Genomic DNA, 24,047 nt, shown 5'->3' on the forward strand with positions numbered 1-24,047 from the left:
TCCCTCCCCAGCAGGGATAGCCATGCCACAATCCCTTCTCCTCTATCCTCCCCTAGGGATTCTGGGCACACATATACACGTGTCTGGCGTGATTCTCAAGTCTCCAGGTCCAGGACTCAAACCATGGTCAGCCATGGGGGAATCCAGCACATTAACCACCATGCCACTTGCTGCCCCTCAAGACAGCTTATTATTGTTATTATTTAAAGACTCATTTGGTATTTGCGCTATTGTACGGCAGAACTGCAGGTGACCAGAGCCATCATGTCAGCAACCCTGTCCACACCAAGTGGATCGTGGGGAAGGTGATTGGGACAGCCATGCAAAAAACTGCTAAAGTGAGAGTGACCAGGCTTGTTCTGAATCCCTATTTATTGAAGTATTTTAGTAAGACAAAAACCTCCTTTGCCCATGATGTCCTTCAGCAGTGTACAGTCAGGGATATCGTGCTTCTCAAAGCTTAACCTGTTCCACGAACAAAGCACGTGAAACATGAACTGCCTGAGATCGTGTTCAACGTTGGGAAAGTCACAGATCCAGTGACAGGAAAACCTGGGCGGTAACTCCCTACCTGGAGGGTCTAGTCAGCTCGGAAATCACCCACCTAACCAGAACTCTAGAACTCAGTATCTCTTCAACACGTGAAGGAGGATTGGAAGGAACCAATGGGAAAGATTCACATGTTCACTTTATGGGAAAAGAACATTTTCTCAGTTTTACCATAAACTACCCAGTTACTCTTGTGGTGTATTATTAAATAACTAAAATTAAATGAAAAACCTGTTATACTTTTTCATAAAGAGTTATGGTCATGTTTCAAATGTTCTTTTCAATAAATATGCTTTTGTGCTAAGTGTACCTAGCAATCGGCCACATTATTTTGTAAACTTACTGCTTTAGAAGATAGATTGGATTTGTTTGTTACTTTTTCATTCAAGGGAATCTTGAATTAGAACCCTTATTTGGGGAGAATACCTTTTTTTTTTTTTTTTGAGAGGTTTTCGCTATAGGGCGCGTGCGCTTGCCAGACAGACAGAGAGAGACAGAGAGACAGAAAGCGAGAAATCACCCCCCAGGGGGCATGGTCACGCCGCAATCCCTTCTCCTCCAAGGGAGAATACCTTTTGATATAAACAGATAAAATCTTATTAAGGAATATTTTTGTTCTATATTTTAAATTAATTTAATTTTTCTCTGATTTAATCCGTTCCAAAAGGAAATAATGAACATGCTTGTAAGTCAGATCTTTTCAGATTAAGACATATTAATAAGAATGTTGACATGATGGAAGTAAAATTTAAAGTTCTGTGTTACCTTATCTATCCTAGGCTAGATCAAATAGGTGTGAGTTAAGATCTGACGCACATAAGTTGTAGGACTTTTCACACATGCATTTGAGTTGGGGAGTGTCTGAGTTTTGTTGCAGTTCATTAAACTGTGATAACTTTGAAGAGCTTTTTTTTTGCTATAGGGTGCATGCGCTCTCCAGAGAGAGAGAGATAGACAGAAAGCAAGAAATCACCCCCCGGGGGGATGGCCACACCACAAATCCCTTCTCCTCCGTTCTCCTCTCGGGATCTGGGGCACACACACATACGCGCCCGGCGTGAGTTTTAAGCCACTGGGTCCGGGACTTGAATCGCGGTCGACTACATGGGAGTCCAGTGACATAGCCATTACGCTAACTGCTGGTTCCAAACTATGATAACTATTTTGTGAAAAAAAAAAAAAAAAGACTAATTTAATTTTATTTATCTTTATTATTATTTTAAATTTGTTACAGAGCATGCACACTCACCAGAGAGAGAGAGAGAAAGTGAGAAAGCAAGCCACCAGGTCCAGAACTCGAACTGCAGTTGGCCATGTGAGAGTCCAACACCTTAACCACTATATCACCTACTGACTCCCAGGACAGATCTTTTTATACACAGATAGATAGATTTTTTTTTTTCCCTATGGGCGTGTACACTTGCCAGAGCGACAGAGACAAAGAGACAGCAAGAAATCCCCCTTAAGGGCAATGGCCATGCCACAGTCCCTTCTCCCCCATTCTTTTTTCGGGATCTTGGGCACAGACACACACACACCTGATGTGAGTTTCAAGCTGCTAAGTCTGGAACTCGAACCATAGTCAGCCATGTGGGAGTACAACACCTTAACCACTACACCACCTGTTGGCCTGACGGCTCTTTAACGAGCACTTTAAAGTGAAAAAGAACTCTCTTATAGCACATTGATTTGGTTTATAAGATTTTAATTTACAAATTTTTAAAACTGCATCCAGGTCAGCAGGTAGTGTGGTAGTTAAAGGTGCTGGACTCCCACATGGCTGACCATGGTTCAAGACCCAAACCTGGTGGCTTGCTTTCTCACTTTCCCTGTCTCTATCTCTCTCAAATAAAAAAATAATAATAAGGCCAGGAGGTTGCGTGGTGGTTAAGGGCACTGGACTCCCACATGGCCAACCATGGTTGGAGTCCCAGACCTGGCAGCTTGCTTTCTCACTTTCTCTCTCTCTCTCTCTCTCTCTCTCTCACTCTCATTCTGTCCCTCTCTGTCAAATTAAAATAAATAAATAGATAGATAGATAAATAAATAAATACAATTTAAAAATAAAATAATAATAAAATGAAATGAAATAAATATATCTTTAAAAAACACTGCATGCACATTTTGCTTTTTCTATTTCTTATTTCTTTACACTACTACTTTCCTTATATTAATCTTCCTCTGTTATTCTTTTTATACTTTTGGATCTCTTCTTTTTCCTACCCTTCTTTCCTCTTTGCATTCCAGATGGCAATCTTATTGCTGATAAGGTTGATCAGGGCGACCACAGACAGGTCAGCAGGGCCAAGTCCACCACCACCATCTGCTTGTTGGCTTTCAGGTAAAAGCCCCTGGTGAGCTGCTGCAGGCTGACGTCCGGCATCAGGTCGAAGACGTCCTGCGGCTCGTATATGATCTAGTGGTTGAAGGCAACTTGCCCATGGCTACTTTTTCCAAGTAGCTCCTGATAGCTACAAGCTGAAAATTCATTTCCTTCAAACCATGGACCTAGTTTGTGATCCACTGGGAAAGAGAGCCCACTTTGTAACAAGTGATCGACTCCAATTCCTTCACTTCCTCCTCTCCAATTTCATGTACTGAAGTTGATCACACGGTCAAACATTTCTGAGGTCGGAGTTCTATCACCATGAACTTCTGCCGCTGAAATATATGGTTTTGTGCGCAAACCCAGACCTTCGGCCTCACCACAATATCTGCCAATATGGAGTTGGGGTAGTATATTTCTTTCTTTCTTTCTCTTTCTTTCTTCTTTCCTTCCTTCCTTTGTTTTTTTAAATTGCTACGAAACACATGTGCTCACCAGAGAGACAGAGGAAGAAAGAGAGCGAGAGGGGGTAGAAAGCACCCTGCAATGGCATATGGTCATGCTGAAATCCCTTCTCCTCCATTTCTCCATCCTATCAGGGTTGGCGTAGGCATGCACACAAGCCCAGCAAGTTTTTCAAGCTGCTGGGGCTAGGACTTGAGTCGCATGGTCAACCATGTGAGATCCAGCTCCCTCAGCTACTAGGCTACAGAGCTGGCCCTGGGGTAGTATCCTTTCATGTCCATTGATGGTGATGTCATTCCTGTGTTGTTTGGGGCCTGCATGGCACCATCCAACTTGCTCTGGCATTGATCTTAAACGTTCCAGACATGCTTTCCAAATAATCATGGTCCAAAAACTGGACAGAATCATCTTGGTCATCTTTATCAAAAGAGACAGCAAAACCGTGGGTTACTCACTTTTGCCATGGCCTCAAAAGCACACCAAACACACGTTTCTGGTTTCCAACCTCACCAATTCGGTTGGAATGATCCACCACACTGGGCAGCGCCAGAGGATGAGCCACCTGCTTCTGCACCACCAGCTCCAGTGTAGCGGCACACCTCACTCACCAGGCCTGGATCCTGCAACCGTAAAGGTGAGCAGCAAAAACACGGCCCCCCAGTTTCTCCAGGCCCAGCTCCTCCTCAGAAATGCAATCACACAAAAAGCAACTTGGACACGTATTCAATAACCGAGTACAGCGTTTTTGCTGTCAACATAATGGCAGATGTTACTTCTTTATTATCTGGCATTTACTATTGCAGAGAAGTCCCTGGGCAGACTATTTTTCCTTTCTAAGTAGCCTTTTTCATTCTACCTAGATGTATCCTTTAATTCAAATATATTGCAAGGATGACTCTAGGATCAGTTGACTTTTAACATTTTACCTGCAACCCAGTGTACACTTCTTTCTTTCTTTCTTTCTTTTGTTCATTCTTTTTTTTAAGAATTATTTTTTATTCAACTTTATATTATTATTATTATTATTTTAATCTGATCAGAGAAAGACAGGGAGAGACAGAGAGAGAGAAAGGGAGAAACCAAGCTGCCAGCTCTGAGACTTGAACTGCAGTCAGCCATATGGGAGTCCAGCATCTTTAACCACCACGCCACCTGCTGGCCCCTTTCTTTTGTTCTTTTTCAGAGATTTTTACTACAGGGCACATGTGCTTGCTAGAGAGACAGAGAAAGACAGAGAAACAGAAAACAAGAAATCAACCCCCAGGGGGGATGGTCACGCTGCCATCACTTCTCCTCCACTCTCCCGTCAGGATTTTGGGCACACACGCACACATGCCCAGCATGAGTTTCAAGCCGCCATGTCCAGGACTCAAACCACAGTCAGCCATGTGGGAGTCCAGCGACATAATTATTATGCCATCTGCTGCCCCCATCGTTTTTTGATAATTATTTATTTATTTAATTCATTTGTTGCTATTATTATTTTAGAGAGCTTTTTGTTATAGGGTGCGTATGCTTTCTGGAGAGACAGAGAGATACAGAGAGACAGAAAGTGAGAAATCACCCTCTAGGGGGATGGCCACACCGCAATCCCATCTCCATTCTCCTCGTGGGATGTTGGACACACACGCACACACAATTGCCCAGCGTGAGTTTTAAACTGCCAGGTCTGAGACTTGAACTGCAGTCGACATAACCATTATGCTATCTGCTGGTCCCCATTTTTTTTTTTTTTGTTAAGATTTGTTTAATTTTTGGTCCAGCAGTTGTGTGGTGAATAAAAGCACTGGCTCCCGTTCACGTGCCAGACCTGGCAGCTTGCTTTCTTGCTTTCTCTTTCTCTCTCTCTGTGTCTCTCTCTGGTCAAATTAAAAAAAAAAAATAAGAAGAAGAATAACAAATGGTATTAAATAATTATTTTTAAATCTTATTGAATTTTATTTATTATTATTATTATTATTATTATTATTTTACTTTACTATAGGGCACGTGAGATTACGAGAAAAAGAGAGCGAGAGAGTGAAAAAAAAATAAGCTGCCAGGTTCAGGACTTGAACCTCAGTCAGCCATGTGGGAGTCCAATGTTCCAACCACCATGCTACCTGCTGCCCCCCCATGTTACTATTTTTTTTAATAATTATTTATTTAATTTTATTTATTCATTCATTTATTTTCATTTGACCAGAGAAAGACACATAGAGAGAAGGAAAGTGAGATAGTAAGCCACCAGGTCCAGGACTTGAACTGTGGTCGGCCATGTGAGAGTGTCCAGGGCCTTAACCACCATGCCACCTGCTGACCCTTGTTATTGTTTTTTTAAGAATTATTTTTATTTAACTTTATTTATTTATTTACTTATTTCAGTTTGATCAGAGAGAGACAGAGGGACAGAGTGAGAGCGAGAGAGAAACTGAGAAACTGAGAAAGCAAGCTGCCCGGTCCTACACTCGAATCATGCGGGAATCCAGCACCCTTACCCACCACGCCATCTGCCGGCCCCTTGTTATTATTTTTTAACTTGCTCAGGGAAAGAAGAGAGAGAGAGAGAAGGGGAAAGTGAGAAAGCAAGCTACCAGGTCCAGAACTCAAACCTTGGTTGGCCATGTTTATTTATTTAATTTTATTTATTCATTCATTTATTTTCATTTGACCAGAGAAAGACACATAGAGAGAAGGAAAGTGAGATAGTAAGCCACCAGGTCCAGGACTTGAACTGTGGTCGGCCATGTGAGAGTGTCCAGGGCCTTAACCACCATGCCACCTGCTGACCCTTGTTATTGTTTTTTTAAGAATTATTTTTATTTAACTTTATTTATTTATTTACTTATTTCAGTTTGATCAGAGAGAGACAGAGGGACAGAGTGAGAGCGAGAGAGAAACTGAGAAACTGAGAAAGCAAGCTGCCCGGTCCTACACTCGAATCATGCGGGAATCCAGCACCCTTACCCACCACGCCATCTGCCGGCCCCTTGTTATTATTTTTTAACTTGCTCAGGGAAAGAAGAGAGAGAGAGAGAAGGGGAAAGTGAGAAAGCAAGCTACCAGGTCCAGAACTCAAACCTTGGTTGGCCATGTGGAAGTCTAGCACCTTAACCACCACACTACCTGCCAGCCCCTTCAGTATAATTTTCAATCTGCCAACCAAGTGGGTCTAAGCTCAGTGACATTTTCTGCTGTTTGGTGAAGATGTTGGAACTGTGGTGTTGCCTCTCATAGCTCTGTTCTCATTTTTTTTAAATTATTTTATTTAGTTTAATTTACTTATTTATTTTATTTTGATGAGAGAGGGATAGAGCGTGAGAGAGAGAGAAAGCGAGAAAGTAAGTCGCCACACCTGGGACTCAAACTGCGGTCAGCTATGTGGGAGTCTAGCACCCTTAACCACCACGCCACCTGCCAGTCCTGCTCTGTTCTCATCTTTAAGGGCAGCCAGTTTCCTTGACCCAAATCTCTGTTCTGTCCCAGAATCTACCATCTTCCTTTCCACTCTTTCTTTGTGCATCTCTTTTTCCCCCTAATTTCTTAAATCCTTTTCCTCTGAATTCAGGAATTTTCTCAAATATGTCAAGAGGTTTCTCAAGTTTGTCCTCTACCTCCCTTATTCACTTTTTCCCAGGTTCAATTCTATTCATATTTTAGTGTTACTGATGTAGACTTAAGTCTTGGTGCATGTTGAATTTTTAGATTATTTTTTCTTCTCTCTTGTAAATACATACTAGCAGTGCCTTTAAGAAATTTTTCTTTTTCTTTTTCTTTCTTTCTTTTTTTCTCCTGCTTAGACCTCCCTGAGTTGCCGGGGTCACAGGCACACACCATAGCCACCAGCCTTGGTCTAGGAATCAAAAGCAGGCCTCCCCTGTGGTTGCAACCTGCAGAGCTCAGCATCCTGGCAGCGCGCACCCCTGTGGCTGGACCCTTGCAATGCTTTCCTGCACAATGTTTCACACCGTGGCTGTAGCATAAACTTGGTTTATTTAACCAAGTCCCTGTTGTTGAATATTTAGGTAGTTTTCAATATTTTAAAATGCTGCAGGGCTAGTAGGTGGCACAGTGGTTAAGGCACTGGACTCCCATATGCGTGACTATGGTTTGAGTCCTGGACCTGGTGTCTTGTTTTCCCACTTTCCCTCCCTCTGTGCCTCTCGCTGGTCAAATTAAAAATAATAATAATAAAGGAAATTAAATAAAATAATTATTCTTTTTTAAATTTTCTTTTCTTGTCAGGTGGCACATGTACTCTTCAGAAAGAAAGAGGGGAAGAGAAAGCCCTCCTCATACACAGTTGGGGCATGACCCCACTGCAATCCTTTTCCCTCCATTTCTCCATCCCATCAGGATTTGGGGCATGGCGAGTGAGCATGTGCACACAGGTCCACATGACCAGCAGGGTTTCAAGCTGCCATTAAACACATGCCTGGCCTGTTTCAGGCTGACCAGGCCAGGGATCAAATCACATTCCCTATGGAATACAGCTTCTTTTGAGCAGTGCTTTATCACTACACCATAGAGTCAGCCTTTTTCTTTCTTTCCTTCTCTTTCTTTTCTTTCTCTCTTCATTCTTTTTTTTTAAAAGATTTATTTATTTATTTAATTTTATTTATTCATTCATTTATTTTAATTTGACCAGAAAGCAACAGAGAGAGAGAAAGTGAGAAAGTGAGAAATGAAGCCACCAGGTCCAGGACTCAAACCATGGTCAGCCATGTGGGAGTGTCCAGCTCCTTAACCACCACGCGTGCCCCCCTCTTCTTTTTTTTTTTTTTTTTTTTTTTTTTTTTTCATGGCATACAGCATGTTTAATGAACTGGCAACAGAGATATTCGGGTCAAAGAAAGGCAGAGGAACTTTGTTCTTTTTTTGTGGGGGGGGAGAGGTTTTTGCTGTAGGGCCCATGCACTCACCAGAAAGACAGAGAGAGACAGAGAGACAGAAAGCAAGAAATCACCCCCCAGGGGGGATAGTCACGCCGCGATCCCTTCTCCTCCATTCTCCTCTCAGGATCTTGGGCACACACGCGCACGCACCCAGCGTAAGTTTAAGCCACCGGGTCCAGGACTCGAACCACAGTCAACTACATAGGAGTCCAGCGACATAGCCATTACTCCAACTGCTGGTTCCAGAACTTTGTTCTTTAATAATTAGAACCGAGAGGTTCCATAATCATCTGTCATCGGCTCAATGTTGTATCTATGGTTAGAATTGTACATGATAGGAACTCCTGGGATCTTCCAGAATCTTCGTTTAAGGTCTCGGTCAACAGTGGCCATGATGTAACACTGCTGAGTTACTCTCTGTACCAAGCAGTCATCCACATAGGTTCCTTTATGTGTTCATGGTAATCATTCAAATCCTGGATCCTTAACGATTCTTAACGATCCTTAGAGCCACTCGATACTTTTGCCCAAGCTCTCAGTTTCAGCACTTACACGGTCAGTTATACAAGGGATACACTTGGCGTACAGACAACCCATTGTTGACTACACTAAGTCCAGTTTGGTTTTAATGGAAAAGTTGATAAAGTTGGTATCAACCAGGATGTGGTAAGGTGCACCCAGCTGTGTATTATATCAAAAGAATAAGCAGGAAGGGTGTTGGGAGATATCTCTTTCCTTCAGTGTCCTAAGATCTTTCTTTTCTTTCTTTTTAGGTTTTAATCTGTCCTTTTCTTTAAGCCTCTGATCTCTGAGACTAAGCATTCACTCATGGTCGCGTACTTCCTTGTTTTCTTTTGTTTCCCCATGCTAATGTCACACTCTTGTTTTTTCCAGAATCGCTAACCTCTTTGGTGTTTTGTTTTGTTTTTTTTTTTCTGGTTTTTGTTTTTATTTTCCTATTAAGGCATGTTTTCTTGCTAGAGAAAGTGAGAGAGAGAGAGAGAGAAATGCCCCCACCCCAGGGGGAATAGCCATGTTGCAATTCCTTCTATTCTGTTCTCCTCTCAGGATTTTGGGCACAGTATGCACAGACACTCTGTGTTATTTTCAAGCCTCGGGTGTGGGACTCAAATCGTGCAGTCAGGAAACCAGCAGCTGGCGTAATGGCTATGTCGCTGGACTCTCATGTAGTTGACCGCGGTTTGAGTCTCAGACCCGGGGGCTTAAACTCATGCTGGGCACGGAGCCCAAAATCCCAAGAGGAGAATGGAGGAGAAGGGATTGCAGCGTGGCCATCCCCCCCGGGGGGGTGATTTCTCGCTTTCTGTCTCTCTCTGTCTTTCTGGCGAGCGCACGCGCCCTATAGCAAAAACGTCTCAAAAAAAAAAATCATGCAGTTGGTCACATGGGATCCAGCTGCCTTACCTACCACGCATGCTACCTGCTGCCCCATAGCTTTTTTTTTAAGGTACTCTGTTGCTACTTCTAGGAGAATTCTAGTGATGTCACCAAAAACCTTCCTGAAAATTCCTTCCAGACCCTACAGTAAATATTTCTCTAAAGTTCTGTTGCTTTCTTTCAGTCTTCAGGATTATGTGCCGTTCTCTTGTTTTGAGGGAAAATGTCAGAATCTCTATAAATGATATGTTAACATTATTAACATGATTTCATACAGAATTGTATAAAAATAATACAATGGGGCCAGCTTGTAGCCTAGTGGTTAAGGAAACTGGATTCCATATGTCTGACCACAGTTCAAATCCCAGCCCCCCCTGACTGGACACACCGGGCACAGGTATATATTCCCTCAAAAATCCCAACAAGTTGGTGAAATGGAGAAGAAATTGCAGTGCAATCACCCTACATTACAAAGTGCATTCTCTCTCATCCATGCACGTGTGCCCTCTGGCAATTTTAAAAATGTATATAAAATGAATACCTGTGGATCACCTGACACACACAACTATTTTTTACTCTTTACTTATCCTCCAAAGAAGTATCATCTAATCCAGCTACAACAGAGGCTGGTAAAATGCTGTGTTCTGGACCAGCTGGTGACATGGAGGTTAAGAGGGCTGGATTCCATATGGTTGACTGTGTAGTTCAAATCCCAGACCCAGCAGCTTTAAAGACATGCTGGGCATGTGTGTGTATGCATGCCCAAAATCCGAAGAGGAGAATAGAGAAGGGATTGCAGTGTGGCCACACACACCCCCCCGAGGGAAGTGGACTTACTTCCCCCCCCCTCTCTCTTTCTCTCTGTTTCACCCTCTGGCAGGTGCATATACCCTACAGCATAAATTGAAAGGAAAAAAGAAAAAAAGGATGTTGTGTTACAGTCTGGGACCACATGTGAGGTCCAGGTTCAGTTCTTGGTCCAATCTTGGCATTGTAGCATAAGCCTACAAGAGCAGCAGCTCAGGGAGGCTGAGGCAGAAGGATCACAAGCTCAAGGCTGGCCTGGAAAACAGTATAAGACCCTGTTTAAAATAGAGCCAGGTGGGGGCCAGCTGGTGGCACAGGTGTTAAGGCAGTTAGATCCACATGGCCAACTGCGTAGGTTGACTTGACTCAGTGGGGTTTTTTTAAGAGGTTTTTGCTATAGGGAGCTTGTGCTTGCCAGACAGAGACAGAGAGATAGAAAGTGAGAAATCACCCCCCAGGGGGGATGGTCACACCGCAATCTCATTCTCCTCTCAGGATTTTGGGCACACATGCACACGCATCTGGCGTGAGTTTAAGCCACTGGGTCCGGGACTTGAACTGCAGTCGATTACAGGGGAGTCCAGCAACATAGCCTTTACGCTAACTGCTGGTCCCGACTCAGTAGTTTTAAAAAACATTCTGGGTCGGGGTCCAGCAAATGATGGGGTGGTTGGGACAGTGGACCCCCAGTGGTCAACTAAAGTTTAAGTTCCAGACCTGGTAGCTTGCTTTCTCACTTTCTCTCTTTCTCTCTCTCTCTCTCTCATTCTCTCTCTCTCTCTCTTTCCTTTTTTTGGTGAGCACAAGTACTCTATTGCAAATTCAAAAATAATAATAATAATAGGGGAACCAGCAGTTAGCGTAATGGCTATGTCGCTGGACTCCCACGTAGTCGACCGCGGTTCGTGTCCCGGACCCGGTGGCTTAAAACTCACGCCGGGCGCGTGTGCGTGCGTGCCCAAGATCCCGAGAGGAGAATGGAGGAGAAGGGATTGCGGCGTGACCATCCCCCCTGGGGGGTGATTTCTCGCTTTCTGTCTCTATGTCTCTCTCTGTCTGTCTGGCGAGCGCACGCGACCTACAGTGAAAATCTCTCAAAAAAAAAAAAGTAAAAAGAAAAATAATAATAATAATAAATAAAGTAAAGTAAATAATTCTAAAAATTCTGTGCATGCATACCCAAAATTCCAAAAGTAAAAATGGAGAAGGGATTGCAGCATGACTGACCCCTAAGGGAGTTACTTTCTCACTTTCCCTCTCTTTCTTTATCTGTCTCTTTCCAGCAAGCACACACATACCCTTTACTAAATTTAAAATAAATAATAAATAAAGGAGTGTTGGTGCACGCCTATAGTCCCGGCTGGGAGGCTGAAACAGGAGGACTGCAACAGTGAGAACTAATTTTTATTTTAGAGAGAGAGATTTTGATTATAGGGCCTTTGCACTCACAAGACAGACAGAGACAGACAGAAAGCAAGAAATCACTCCCCCAGGGAGGATAGCCACGCCACAATCCTTTCTCCTCCATTTTCCTCTTGGGATTTTGGGCATGCGCACACACACATGCCTGGCCTGAGTCCTAAGCCACCAAGTCCGGAATTCAAACCACAGTCAACTACATGGAAGTCCTGCAATGTAACCATTACACCATTAGCTGGGCCTGAGAACTAATTTTTTTAAAAAAGGAGTGCTGATGGTTAAGTGCGCTGGACTCCCACATGGCCAAGGGCAGTTCGAGTCTTGGACCTGGTCAAATCATGAATAAATAAATAAATAAAGTTAAATAAAGTAATTCTTTTTTAAAATTTTGTTTATTATTTTTGTTTATTTTGTTTATTTTAATTTTGTTTATTGTTACTATTTTTTTTCTCAGTTTTTCTATAGGGCACATGTGCTTACCAGAGAGACAGAGAGGGAAAGTGAGAAGGCAAGCCATCAGCTCTGGGACTCAAACCATCGTTGGTCATGTGGGAGTCCAGCACCCCAATCCCATGCCATCTGCTGGCCTCCTGGCATTCACTTTGAGTGCTAAGTTGTCTCCATTTCCACATCCCTGTAGTGGTCCACTGAGAGAAATGAACCACTGGGAGAAGCTACATCGGAAGTCACTGACTGGCTAAATGTCCCATGACACTTTCCTCACAAGCACTCTGAAGTCCTGCAGCGCTCCCTGCTAGCCTTATCTTGTCCATGGAATTTGGCCAGGGGTAGTGTTTTGTTTTGTTTGTTTGTTTGTTTTGTTTTTTAATGGCCAGAAAGCATGCACACTCACGGGAGAAAGATGGAGAGACTGGGAGAGAGAAAGTACTCCTCAATGGGATGTCCTCACGCTGCAATCCTCTCTGCTCCATTTCTCCATCCTGTCAGGATTTGGGGCACACGCACATGCATCTGGCATGTTTTTCAGTCTGCTGGGACCAGAACTCAATCTCCATGCTCAGCCATGTGGAATCTGGCTCCTTCAACCACCACCAGGTCACAGAACCCAGCTGGGTGAGGGGTAAATCTACAGGGGCCTTAGCTCTTCAGTTTGTTCCTGAGACCATCTGGCTCTCAGTCATGCAACCATGAATCCCTGTAGTCTCCACCACAAGCCCTTGTCCATCACAAGGACTTAATAAATTAATCTCGGGAGCCTGCAGCCATCGCAAGACAGCTGCCTGCGAGGAAGTGAAGCCCTGGCGGCTGCATCACCACCATGTCCCGCCCACCGGGAGTGGTGCGTGGCTCACACTGTGGTTGCTGGGCACAGGGGCAGCTCTCGGGCCAGCAGGGCTGCTAAAGGAGTTGTAGCATGCACCGTTACAGAATCAAACCATGAGCATTTGGAGAAGAAAGACTCCCAGGTATCCACAGTTTATCAGCCCTTTTACACAAGGACAGAAATTCGAGAAAAAGACCCTATACCAGAAGACACAGTAAATCAACAATGGGAACCAGAACTCCAACACGTCATCATGAACAGGTACTCAATGATCCTAATAGTAGTGCACCTGAAGAAACTAAGGAAACTGTCCTGTCGAAAACAGAGGCAATAAAACCATGGATGGAAAAGAAGACATGTATTTCTTGTCTTCCATGAGGGCTATTGAATAAAGTATATGAAATTAAGAAATGCAAATGGAGAGAAAATGAGAAATAAATTTGATGAATAGTAAAACATATGCAAAATAAATAAATAAATCTCTGTGTCAAACAAATAAACAAAAAAGACTCTTGAGCCAGTCAGTGGTATGGTGGTTAAGGTGACTGGATCCCACAAGGTCATCTGTGCAGTTCAAGCCTCAGACTCAGCAGCTTGAAGAACACATCAGGTGAGTGTGTGTGTGCAAGCCCAAAATCTCAAGAGGAGACTAGAGCAGGGACTGTGGCATGGCCATCTCCCCTGGGAGGTGCGTTCTCACTTCTCTTTCTTTCTCTCTCTCTAGCAAGTGCATATGCCCTATAGCAAACAAAAATACACAAAAAATAACAAAAGACTGTTTACATTTCAGTTGACAGAAGCAACATAAACATGTAGACAAAGGCCCAGTTGCCATGGCATCTGTTGGAAACATGGTACTGCTTGGTAGGCTAAGGTCACAGGGAAGGCCTAGGTGTAATTCCTGACCTTCCATAACAGCAGACCACAGTGGGATGTGCCTATACTCCCAACTACCCTGTGTTGAGAGACACACACACGCACATACACAGTTCATATAATCAAAACTTCCCAAGAAATGATAAAATTTTAAGCATAACTGAACCTACTGGTTCATGATGGCATCAAGACTTACTTTGGGGACCAGCAGTTAGTATAAGGGCTATGTTGCTGAACTCCTATGTAGTCGACTGTGGTTTGAGTCCCGGACCTGGTGGCTTAAACTCGCGCCGGGCACATGTGTGTACGTGCCCAAGATCCCAAGGGGAGAATGGAGGAAAAGGGATTGCGGTGTGGCCATCCCCACTGGGGGATGATTTCTTGCTTTCTGTCTCTCTGTCTCGCTCTTTCTGGTGAGTGCACATGCCCTGTAGCAAAAAAACTCTCAAAACAAACAAACAAAAAGAGATAGAGAAAGTGAGGAAGCAAATCGCTAGGTCCAGGACTTGAACTACAGTCAGCCATGTGGGAGTCCGGCACCCTTATCCACCACACCATCTGCTGGTCCCATAATATCCATCTTAATCTTAGCCATTGTCCCATTACTTCATACCTCTAAACAATGCAGCTTAATATTTCGACCAATCAGCCAGTGCTTATTTTGAATTCTAGTAGCAGACTTTTTTTTTTTTTGAGAGATTTTTGGTATAGGGCGCATGTAAAGCACATTCGTATATAATAGTACATAATACATACACGTATAATCATGAGTTTAACTACAAAGAATAACGTACAATATACATGACATTCTTTGTAGGCTATATTCCCGGTCCAAGGTCGATAGCTATCTTTAACTCCGTTATTTAGACAACATCTGGGCTTGTGGAACGTCGTCCAACATCTTGAGACACAGCCCATGTCTGGAGCTCTATCCAGTTGACCATGCAGTCTTCATGGCGTTCCATCCAGGAATGGGGTTGCCTTCAACTCCCTGCTGCATTCTTCCCTTCTGGCTCTCTCTTAGGCCTGGGGTGGTTTCTGTCTCCAACAGGTTTCTTCCTAGGGAAAACTCTCCCCGTGGGACTAACAGGAATGCTGAGGCCACCATACAGCTGCTGGCACTTCCTGGTTTACAAAGGACTTCTCACATTGTCCTATTTAATGCTCACAACCAGCACGAGAGGCCTGTGGCATCACTCCCCCCTCGTACAAATGAAATAACAGACTTAGAGACATCGAGGGGCTTGGCTAAGTCTTAAAGCAAGTAAGGGACCGAGGGGCTGTGGAGCCGTGTGTGCAGAGCAAAAAGAAGAAGATACTGACCCAGGTCACTTCCTTTGTGTGTCATGCTCCCCGCCCCCTCCACGCCACATCCTCCCCTCTACCTCAGGGCTGCAGCCTCTCTCCCACCTCCACCTCCGCGGTGCCGATGTGCTGTGCCTCTCTCCCTTATCGTTCTGATCCTGCCTGTTTCAGCCACGCCTCTTCTCCGACCTTTGCTCCTCAGTCCAGGCTTGTTTTCCTGTGGACCCAGGAACCTCCAGCTCACTTTCACTCGCTGCCTGCCTTTCCTGACACCTCATCATGTGCACAGGAAAGTGTGCCCGCTGCGTGGGGCTCTCCCTCATCCCCCTCTCCTTGGTCTGCATCGTGGCCAATGCCCTCCTGCTGGTGCCTAATGGACAGACCACCTGGACCGATCACCTCAGCTTGCAAGTCTGGCTCATGGCTGGCTTTATTGGAGGGGGCCTGATGGTGAGAAAGCTGGGGAGTGGGGCATGGGTGAGGGGCTGGGCACCGCTCCAGGGGGTTTTGAACAGGAAGGAATGGGAAGGAGGGAGCGAGGACGGAACCCAGGAAGGGATGGCAACACCTTGGTGAGGGCTAAGCCTAGCCACTATGCCCCTACAAGTTGACAGCTTTATAGACAGTCCTGGAGGTGCCCCAGGATCCTGAGCTGCATGTCTGAGGGGGATGAGAGGGGAGGAGTATGAGAGGGGATGGAGCCTCAGCACCCTACTGGGTACGGAACTCGTCCTATCTGCACCCCCCACTCCCACTGCTGAGCAGACTCTGGGACACCTCACTACAAGGGTCGAGGCAAGAGGAGCAGATGGCTGTGTGGGAGCTTATCAGGGCGAGATAATAACGGGCGGTGCTGTGCAAATGGCAGGAGCCCCGAGTAGCATTGCGGATCGGTCGGTCCCTCGGCAGGTCAGCCTTCCCACCTCCACACTCATCCACTCCTGGCCCACATTTCTGGATGGCCACTCTGTGCTGGGTGCTAAAGATAAACTCAGAACCCGGGTCAGTGTAGCAGAGACGGAGCTCCCAAGTCTTCCTGGGGACTGGGCTCTGTGAGGAGAAGTGGAGCGAGAAGCTTCCTAGACTTCTAACCCCATCCTCTGACTCTCTCCCATCAGGGGAAGCTTTGGGTTCAGCCTAGTGTAACATCTTCCCAGGATGAAGACAAAAGACGTACCCAGCATAGGTCCCTGCTTCTCAGACGGTTGACTGGTGCCACTCTCTCACCTTCGTCCCTTTCTCTGTTAGCTGAACGGGAATGCTTCTCCTTTAACCATCCGTCTCCTCTGACTCTCTGGAGTCTTTCCTACCTCCTGCATGGGTTTGTGGCTGTTGGGGTCTCCTCTGTCCCTTGAGCTCCGTCCTCTCTGACATGTCACACTCCTCCCAGGCCTACACACCACCCACTGTCAAACTGCAGTCACGCCCCTTCTCCAGCCCAAGCCACCCCCTCACCTCTGCGCTCCTCTGCCCAACCCAACCAGCCTGCTTCAGGGGAGCTCCGAGGCTGCTCTGCCAAGGTGCTCGCTCACGGCAGCCTTTCCGTCCTCTGCCCCCGTACCCAGAGTCACTCTAACGAAGCACCACGTCATGCCTGCGTACTGCTTCACGGAAATGGGATCACACAGTATCGCTCTTTTGCGCCTGGTTTCTCTAGCCCGATGTTATGTTTGTGAGGGCACTCGGTCTACTATGTACAGCTGCAGGTGTTTTGGTTTTCGTCTTTATTTCTTGCACATTATGTTGTGTGAATATACCTCAATGTATTTATTTATTGCCTAATTTATTTTATTAATATATAATAGTTGTGTTTATGGGGTTCACTGTGATTTTTCAGTACAAGAATATAATATGGAGTGATAAAGTGTGTGAGTGTGTGTGTGTGTTTTAGATTTTTACCACAAGGCGCTTGCCCTGTGTCTATAAAGAACATACAGTGAGAGGGAAAGTGAGAAATCACCACCCAGAAGGGATGGCCACACTGCAATCCCTTCTCTCGGATATGGGGCATGTAAGCACATACTCCTGGCATGTGATTTTCAGGCTGCTGGGTCCAGGACTCAGACCACTCAGTCTGCCATAGGGGATCCAGCACCTTAACCTCTACGCCACCGGCTGGCCCTAAATTGTTCCTCTTATCTATCTGTAATTTTGTTTCCCTTAAGTAACATCACCCGGGGCCAGGTATGGTGTTTAAGGTGCTGGACTCCAACATGGCTGACTGTGGTTTGAGTCACAGACCTGGCAGCTTGCTTTCTCACTATTCCTCTCTGTCTCTGGTGAGCCCACATGCCCTATGGCAAATTTAAAGAAGAATAATAATGATAAATAAACTAAATTAAATTGATAAAATTAAATAAATTCTTTTTTAAAAAAAGTTTTTGGAGAGACATTTATTTTAAGGTGTGTGTGCTCACCAGAGATAGAGACATAGAGACAGAAAGCAAGAAACCACCTCCAAGGGGGATGGCTATGTCTCAATCTCTTCTCTTCCATCTTCTCTCAGGATCTTGGACACGCATACACACGCGTTCAGTTGCGTCTCTGGTGAGCCCACATGCCCTATGGCAAATTTAAAGAAGAATAATAATGATAAATAAACTAAATTAAATTGATAAAATTAAATAAATTCTTTTTTAAAAAAAGTTTTTGGAGAGACATTTATTTTAAGGTGTGTGTGCTCACCAGAGATAGAGACATAGAGACAGAAAGCAAGAAACCACCTCCAAGGGGGATGGCTATGTCTCAATCTCTTCTCTTCCATCTTCTCTCAGGATCTTGGACACGCATACACACGCGTTCAGTTGCGTTTGAAGCTGTTGGGTCCAGGACTCGAACCACAGTTGACTATGTGGGAGCCCAGCAATGTAACCATTACGCCATCTGATGGTCCATAAAAAAAAATTTTTTTTGACAGAGATTTTTACTATAGGGTGTGTGTGCTCACCAGAGAAACAGAGAGAGATGGAGAGACAGAAATCACTCCTCAAAGGGGATGGCCACACCACAATCCCTTTGTCTCCATTCCCCTCTTAGGATCTTGGGCATGCATGCACATGCACCTCACATGAGTTTTAAGTTACTGGGTCGGGGACTCAAACCACAATTACGTGGGAGTCCAGTGACGTAACCATTGCTCCATCTGCTGTTCCCACCTAAAAAAAAAAAAAAAAAAAAAAATTTAATCACTTTCTTCCCCATCCCCATGCTTCCCAGCCTCTAGTGTCTATTCTTCAACTCTGCCTCTCTGAAGTCATTTTTTGTAATTTCCACATATGAGTGAGATCATGTGATATTTCTCTTTCTGTACCTGTCTTCCTCAATTTATTTAAGCACTCTACTGTTGATAGACATTTGGATAGTTTGCGGTTTGGGTTTATTGCAAATGATGCTGCTATATACATTATGTGTTCGTTATGAACTTCCAGGGGCATTTCAGCTGCCTATAGCTAGGAGTAAATCTACTGATTCCTAAGGTGTACAAATATCTAGTGCAGATATTGCCAGAGAGTTTTCTGAAGTTTTTGTACCACTTCCATTCCCATCAGCACAGTGTGAGAGTTTTAATTACCCCACTGGTCTGAAGAAGCTCTCTAGTCATTCACTGTGTGGAGGATGAGTAATAGGTATGATGCAGAATGTGGGATAGAAAGACCACTCTGGGGCCAGCCACTATGGTCATCCAGAAAAGATGAGAGTGGCTTGAACTAGACCAGTGGCCATGGACAGGGAGAAAAGTGAGCAGATAGATTCAAGCCATACACTCATCTAGGATGACTCTTCTCTTTTCATTAAGACAGTTAGATGGGACCAGCAGTTGGTGTAATGGCTATGTCGCTGGACTCCCATGTAGTCGACCACAGTTCAAGTCCTAGATGTGGTGGCTTAAACTCTTGCCAGGAGTGTGTGCATGCATGCCCAAGATCCCGAGAGGAGAATGCAGGAGAAGGGATTGTGGGAAAATCCCCCCGGGAGGTGATTTCTCACTTTCTGTCTCTCGGTCTCTCTCTTTCTGGTTAACACACTATAGCAAAAATCTCTCAAAAAAAAAAAAAAAAAGATAGTTAGATGTTAGAGGGTGAGGTAGAGAAGCTCAGATCACAAGAGGGAACAAATGCTTTGACCAAAAAAGTAAAAGTCTCTAACTAGTAGGTCATTCAAAGCTGGAAATCCTGGGGGCCAGCCAGTGGCATGGAGGTTGAAGTAGCTGGATCCCACATCCCACACAGTCAAGTAAGCAATTTGAGACCTGGACACAGAGGCTTGAAAACTATGCTCAGCACATGAGCATGTATGCCCAAAATTCTGAGAGAAGAATGGAGAAGGGATTGTTGTGTAATCATCCTCCATGGAAGATGATTTTTCATTTTTCCTCTCCACATAAGTATCTCTCTGTCTTTCTCAGGTGAGTGCACATGCCCTATAACAAATTTTTTCCCATTAAAATTGGTAAACCCCAATGCCAGCAGGTGATATATGGTTAAGGCACTGGACTCCCACATGGCCTACTGTGGTTCGAGTCTTGAATTCAGCAGCTTGAAACACGCCAGGCACATGTAAGTAAATGCCCAGAATCCCGAGAAGAGAATGGAGGAGAAGGGATTGCAATGTGGTGAAGGAAGGAAGGAAGAGAGAGAGAGAAGGAAGGAAGGAAGAGAGAGAGAGAAGGAAGGAAGGAAGAGAGAGAGAGAAGGAAGGAAGGAAGAGAGAGAGAGAAGGAAGGAAGGAAGAGAGAGAGAGAAGGAAGGAAGGAAGAGAGAGAGAGAAGGAAGGAAGGAAGGGAGGAAGGGGAGGGGGGAGGGAAGGAAGGAGAAAGAAAGAGAGAGAGAGAAAGAGAAAGAAAAAGTAAAGTTTTCCAGCCTAGTGACCTGGAGGATGATGCCTTTCTACTGATGGAGACAAAAAAGTCAAAGAGAGGACCCAACTGGTGACACAGCAGTGACACGCTGCTGAAGCCATGCTAGACCCGTATGGAAGATGGTGTGTTCAAGTCTCACCAACCTGTACATGCCAGGCATGTGCCCATGATCCTGGCTGGCTGCGAAGGCTGTTGGAGGGGATCTTGGTGTGAGCCTGTTGAAAATAATTGTCTTTCTCTCTCCCTCTTTCTCTCTCTCTCTCATGAAAGAAAACCAATAACCCTTTTTTAAAGTTTTTCTGGTTTTTTTTCAGAGAGAGAGAAAGATATTTGCTATAGGACACATGTGCTCACCGGAGAGCCAGAAAGTGAGAAATCGCCCCCAGCGGGATGGCCATGCCACAATCTCTTCTCCTCCTTTCTCATCTTGGGATCTTGGGCACAACGCGCATGTGCCCAGTGTGAGTTGTAAGTTGCAGGGTCTGGGCCTTGAACTGCAGTTGACTACATAGGAGTCCAGCAATGTAACCATTACGCCATCTGCTGGTCCCTTAAAAAGTTTTTTTAAGCAGGCAGGTGGCATGGTGTTTAAGGGCACTGGACTCCCACGTGGTCGACTGTGGTTTGAGTCCCGGACCTGGTGGCTTGTTTTCTCACTTTCCCTTTTTCTCTTTTTCTCATTCTGTCCCTCTCTGGACAAATAAAAGTAAATAAATAAATAAAGTTTAATAAAATAATTCTTTTAGAAAAAGATTTTTAATAAAAAAAGTCAGTGGGTGGTGTGGTGGTTAAGGCACTGGACTCCCATATGGCCGACCATGGTTCAAGTCCTGAATGGCTTGAAAATCACACTGGGTGCATATGTGTGCATGCTATAGATCCCAGGAGAATGAGGGAGAATGGACTGCAGCATGGCCATCCACCCTGGGAGGTAATTTCTCGCTTTCCCTCTCTCTGTCTCTCTTTTTCTCTCTCTGGTGAGTGCATGGGCCCTATGACAAAAACCTACAAAAGAAAGTTGGGCCAGCAGTTGGCATGGAGGTTAAGGCAAGTGGATCCTATCTGGCTGTGGTTTGAGTCCTGGACCTGGTGGCTTGAAAATCACGCTGGCGCGTGTACATTTGTGCCCAAAATCCCAAAAGGAGAATGGAGGAAAAGGGATCACAGTGTGGCCATTCCCTCTGGGGGATGATCTCTCACTTTCTCACTCTGTCTCTCTCTGGTGAGCACACACAACCTATACCAAAAAGAAAGGAAGAAAGAAGAAGAAAAGAAGGAGAAAGTCAAAGGGAGATGAATTTGGAAGTACTGTAGGTCAGTATGAGGCAGATAGACTTTCAAATGAACATATCATTGGGCAGTTGACGTTGACTCTGGAGGCGTTCATTCTAGAGGCCTACCAGCACAGGGAACAGCCGATTTCCTGGGAGAGCACGGACTTTGTGGGGAAGGCCACAGGAGAAAAAAAACAACAACAAAAAACAAAACCAGCGGCTGGATCTTGAGAAAGCCTACACACCACACCAGAGTGTCCACTTACATACTCTACACTCTACCATGGACCCAGCTCGCAAAACACTCCACAACCATTATCCCTTCCTGTGGCTGAGGAATTTAGCTATCGAGTATTTACTCTGAGCCAGTCTGGACACAACTCAACCTGTTATTAAATCCTGAGTACAGCCCTGTGAGGTAGGTTTTGCAGACCCATTTTACATGGACAGAGGCCCAGAGCCATGAATCAATTCATAAGAGTGCAAGGAAGTGCAGGATTGGCCTTCAACCCAAGACAGCTGACTTGCATTCAGTCGGGCACCTACTCTATGTCAAGATCTATGGGGAATATAATAATATTGGACCCTACCCTCTAGGAGGATACAATCTAAAAAGATAAGGTGGGCACATAAATAATGATAAATTCATGTACAGCCCAACAACCTCCAAGAGAAGTAAAGATAAGGTCTTCCCATAGTTCAAAGGGCTGAGGGCCTCACAGGCAGCTTCCAGGAGGCGGTAGGCAAGTATGGTCTCAAGGATCTGGGAGACACGCTATCATACTGACTCTTGTCCCATAGGTACTATGTCCCGGAATTGCAGCAGTTCGGGCCGGGGGCAAGGGCTGTTGTGGTGCAGGCTGCTGTGGAAATCGCTGCAGGGTAAGATCCGAACTAAGAAGGGAGTCAGAACCAGGTCTCTGAACCCGTCCTCGCAGAGCCGCCTCTATAGAATGTCTAGGTACCAGAGCGCCTCTGCAGAATCCCGGGCTCCAAAGCACTCGTCGCTCCGCCCACAAATTCTCAATCCCCAGGAGTCTGACCAGAGGGGACTACAACCCCCATGAACCTCCACGGCCACTGGCTCTTGGCGTTAGCCTACCTCCAAGCGGGGTTTGACGGGCAATGTATTTCTAACTTGACTCGAGGCGAGCGCGGTGCTGTAGGGGGAGGAGCGAGGCGCGGTCCGCCCACGAGTGGGAGGGGCGGCCCTACTCACTGCACCTTCTACACCGCGCCCAGATGCTGCGCTCGGTCTTCTCCTCGGCGTTCGGGGTGCTTGGTGCCATCTATTGCCTCTCGGTATCGGGAGCCGGGCTCCGAATTGGACCCAAATGCTTAATCGACGGCAAGTGGGACTACCACTTCGAAAGTACCACGTAAGGCTTAGCCTGGATGTGTACCCCCCATTCGCCACCTCTCCCTTCCTGCACTCCCCAGGTGGGCTGGGAAACCTCGGAGGGGCTCGGCTTCCAGAGAGCTCTCTCCTCGTGGACCAAACCAGCCCTTTGCAAATTTCCTTGGATAAGTGGGTGGGATGAGAGGAGGACACTCCTCTTGACCACCTTCTCTCACGAGATTCTGTCTGGCCTACAGAGGTTCTTACTTGCTCAATGACACTCTGTGGAATTCGTGCGAGAAGCCACCTAACGTGGTCCCCTGGAATGTGACACTCTTCTCGCTGCTGGTGGCCGCCTCGTGCCTGGAGATTGTGCTGTGTGGGATACAGCTGGTGAACGCGACCATTGGCGTTTTCTGTGGCGATTGCAGGAAAAAGGAGGTGAGACAGCGTGGGATGGGGGTGTGGTGGGAACCTGCTTGCACCTGGCTGTGTCCTCACGTGATCTCTTCCGCAGGGCACCCCTCACTGAGGATCCACTGACAGCCAAGTTACACCTGCTGGTTTCTGGAGGCGCACCTGGTTTGTCCACACCCTGATTCTCTTGAATAAACTGCTTTGAGCTCTCATCTCTGTCTCAAATTGTGTTCTACGCAAGGAGCTATGAAGTCCTCCAGATACACTGGGGCTTGCAACTCTCAGGTTTGGGGCCTCTGCATTCCACTTGTTATTTTCTTTTTCTTTCTTTCTTTCTTTTTTTTTTTTTTTTGAGAGGTTTTTGCTATAGGGCGCATGCACTCGCCAGAAAGACAGAGAGATAGAGAGACAGAAAGAGAGAAATCATCCCCCAGGGTCAGGATGGCCACGCCACAATCCCTTCTCCTCCATTCTCCTCTCGGAATCTTGGGCATGCATGCTCACACGCCCGGCATGAGTTTAAGCCACTGGGTCCGGGACTTGAACTGTGGTTGATTACATGGGAGTCCAGCAACACAGTCATTACACTAACTGCTGGTCCTACGACTTGTTATTTTCTTAACAAATTGCCTGGAAATACAGTGATAAACCAGACACGTACTGTTCATCATTCTATGGGCAGAAGATGAGCTGTTTTTTCTTTTCTTTTCTTGAGAGGTTTTTGCTATAGGGTGCATGCACTTGTCAGAAATCCAGAAAGGGACAGAAAGCAAGAACTCACCCCTCAGGGAGGATGGCCATGCCGCAATCCCTTCTCCTCCATTCTCCTCTCGGGATCTTGGGCATGCATGTACA

General features: G+C 45.5%; 1 protein-coding gene and 2 pseudogenes across 1 annotated transcript; 2 read left to right on the plus strand and 1 right to left on the minus strand.

Moving 5' to 3' along the window:
* The window catches only part of LOC106735208 (28S ribosomal protein S17, mitochondrial pseudogene), a 1,524-nt pseudogene extending 767 nt beyond the window's left edge, over positions 1–757 (plus strand).
* Positions 1–8,811, minus strand: part of LOC102489088 (26S proteasome non-ATPase regulatory subunit 7-like) — a 10,502-nt pseudogene extending 1,691 nt beyond the window's left edge.
* Positions 8,812–15,411: 6,600 nt separating this feature from the next.
* On the plus strand, positions 15,412–23,404 carry TM4SF5 (transmembrane 4 L six family member 5). Its single transcript, XM_006151856.3, has 5 exons — positions 15,412–15,754; positions 22,238–22,318; positions 22,679–22,815; positions 23,033–23,216; positions 23,293–23,404. Exons 1-5 carry the CDS (start codon positions 15,584–15,586, stop codon positions 23,305–23,307), a joined length of 588 nt encoding a protein of 195 aa, XP_006151918.1. The 5' UTR covers positions 15,412–15,583; the 3' UTR covers positions 23,308–23,404.
* Positions 23,405–24,047: the final 643 nt, after the last annotated feature.

Source organism: Tupaia chinensis, unplaced genomic scaffold, assembly GCF_000334495.1.
Source record: "Tupaia chinensis unplaced genomic scaffold, TupChi_1.0 Scaffold000330_1, whole genome shotgun sequence".
Lineage (NCBI taxonomy): Eukaryota > Metazoa > Chordata > Mammalia > Scandentia > Tupaiidae > Tupaia > Tupaia belangeri.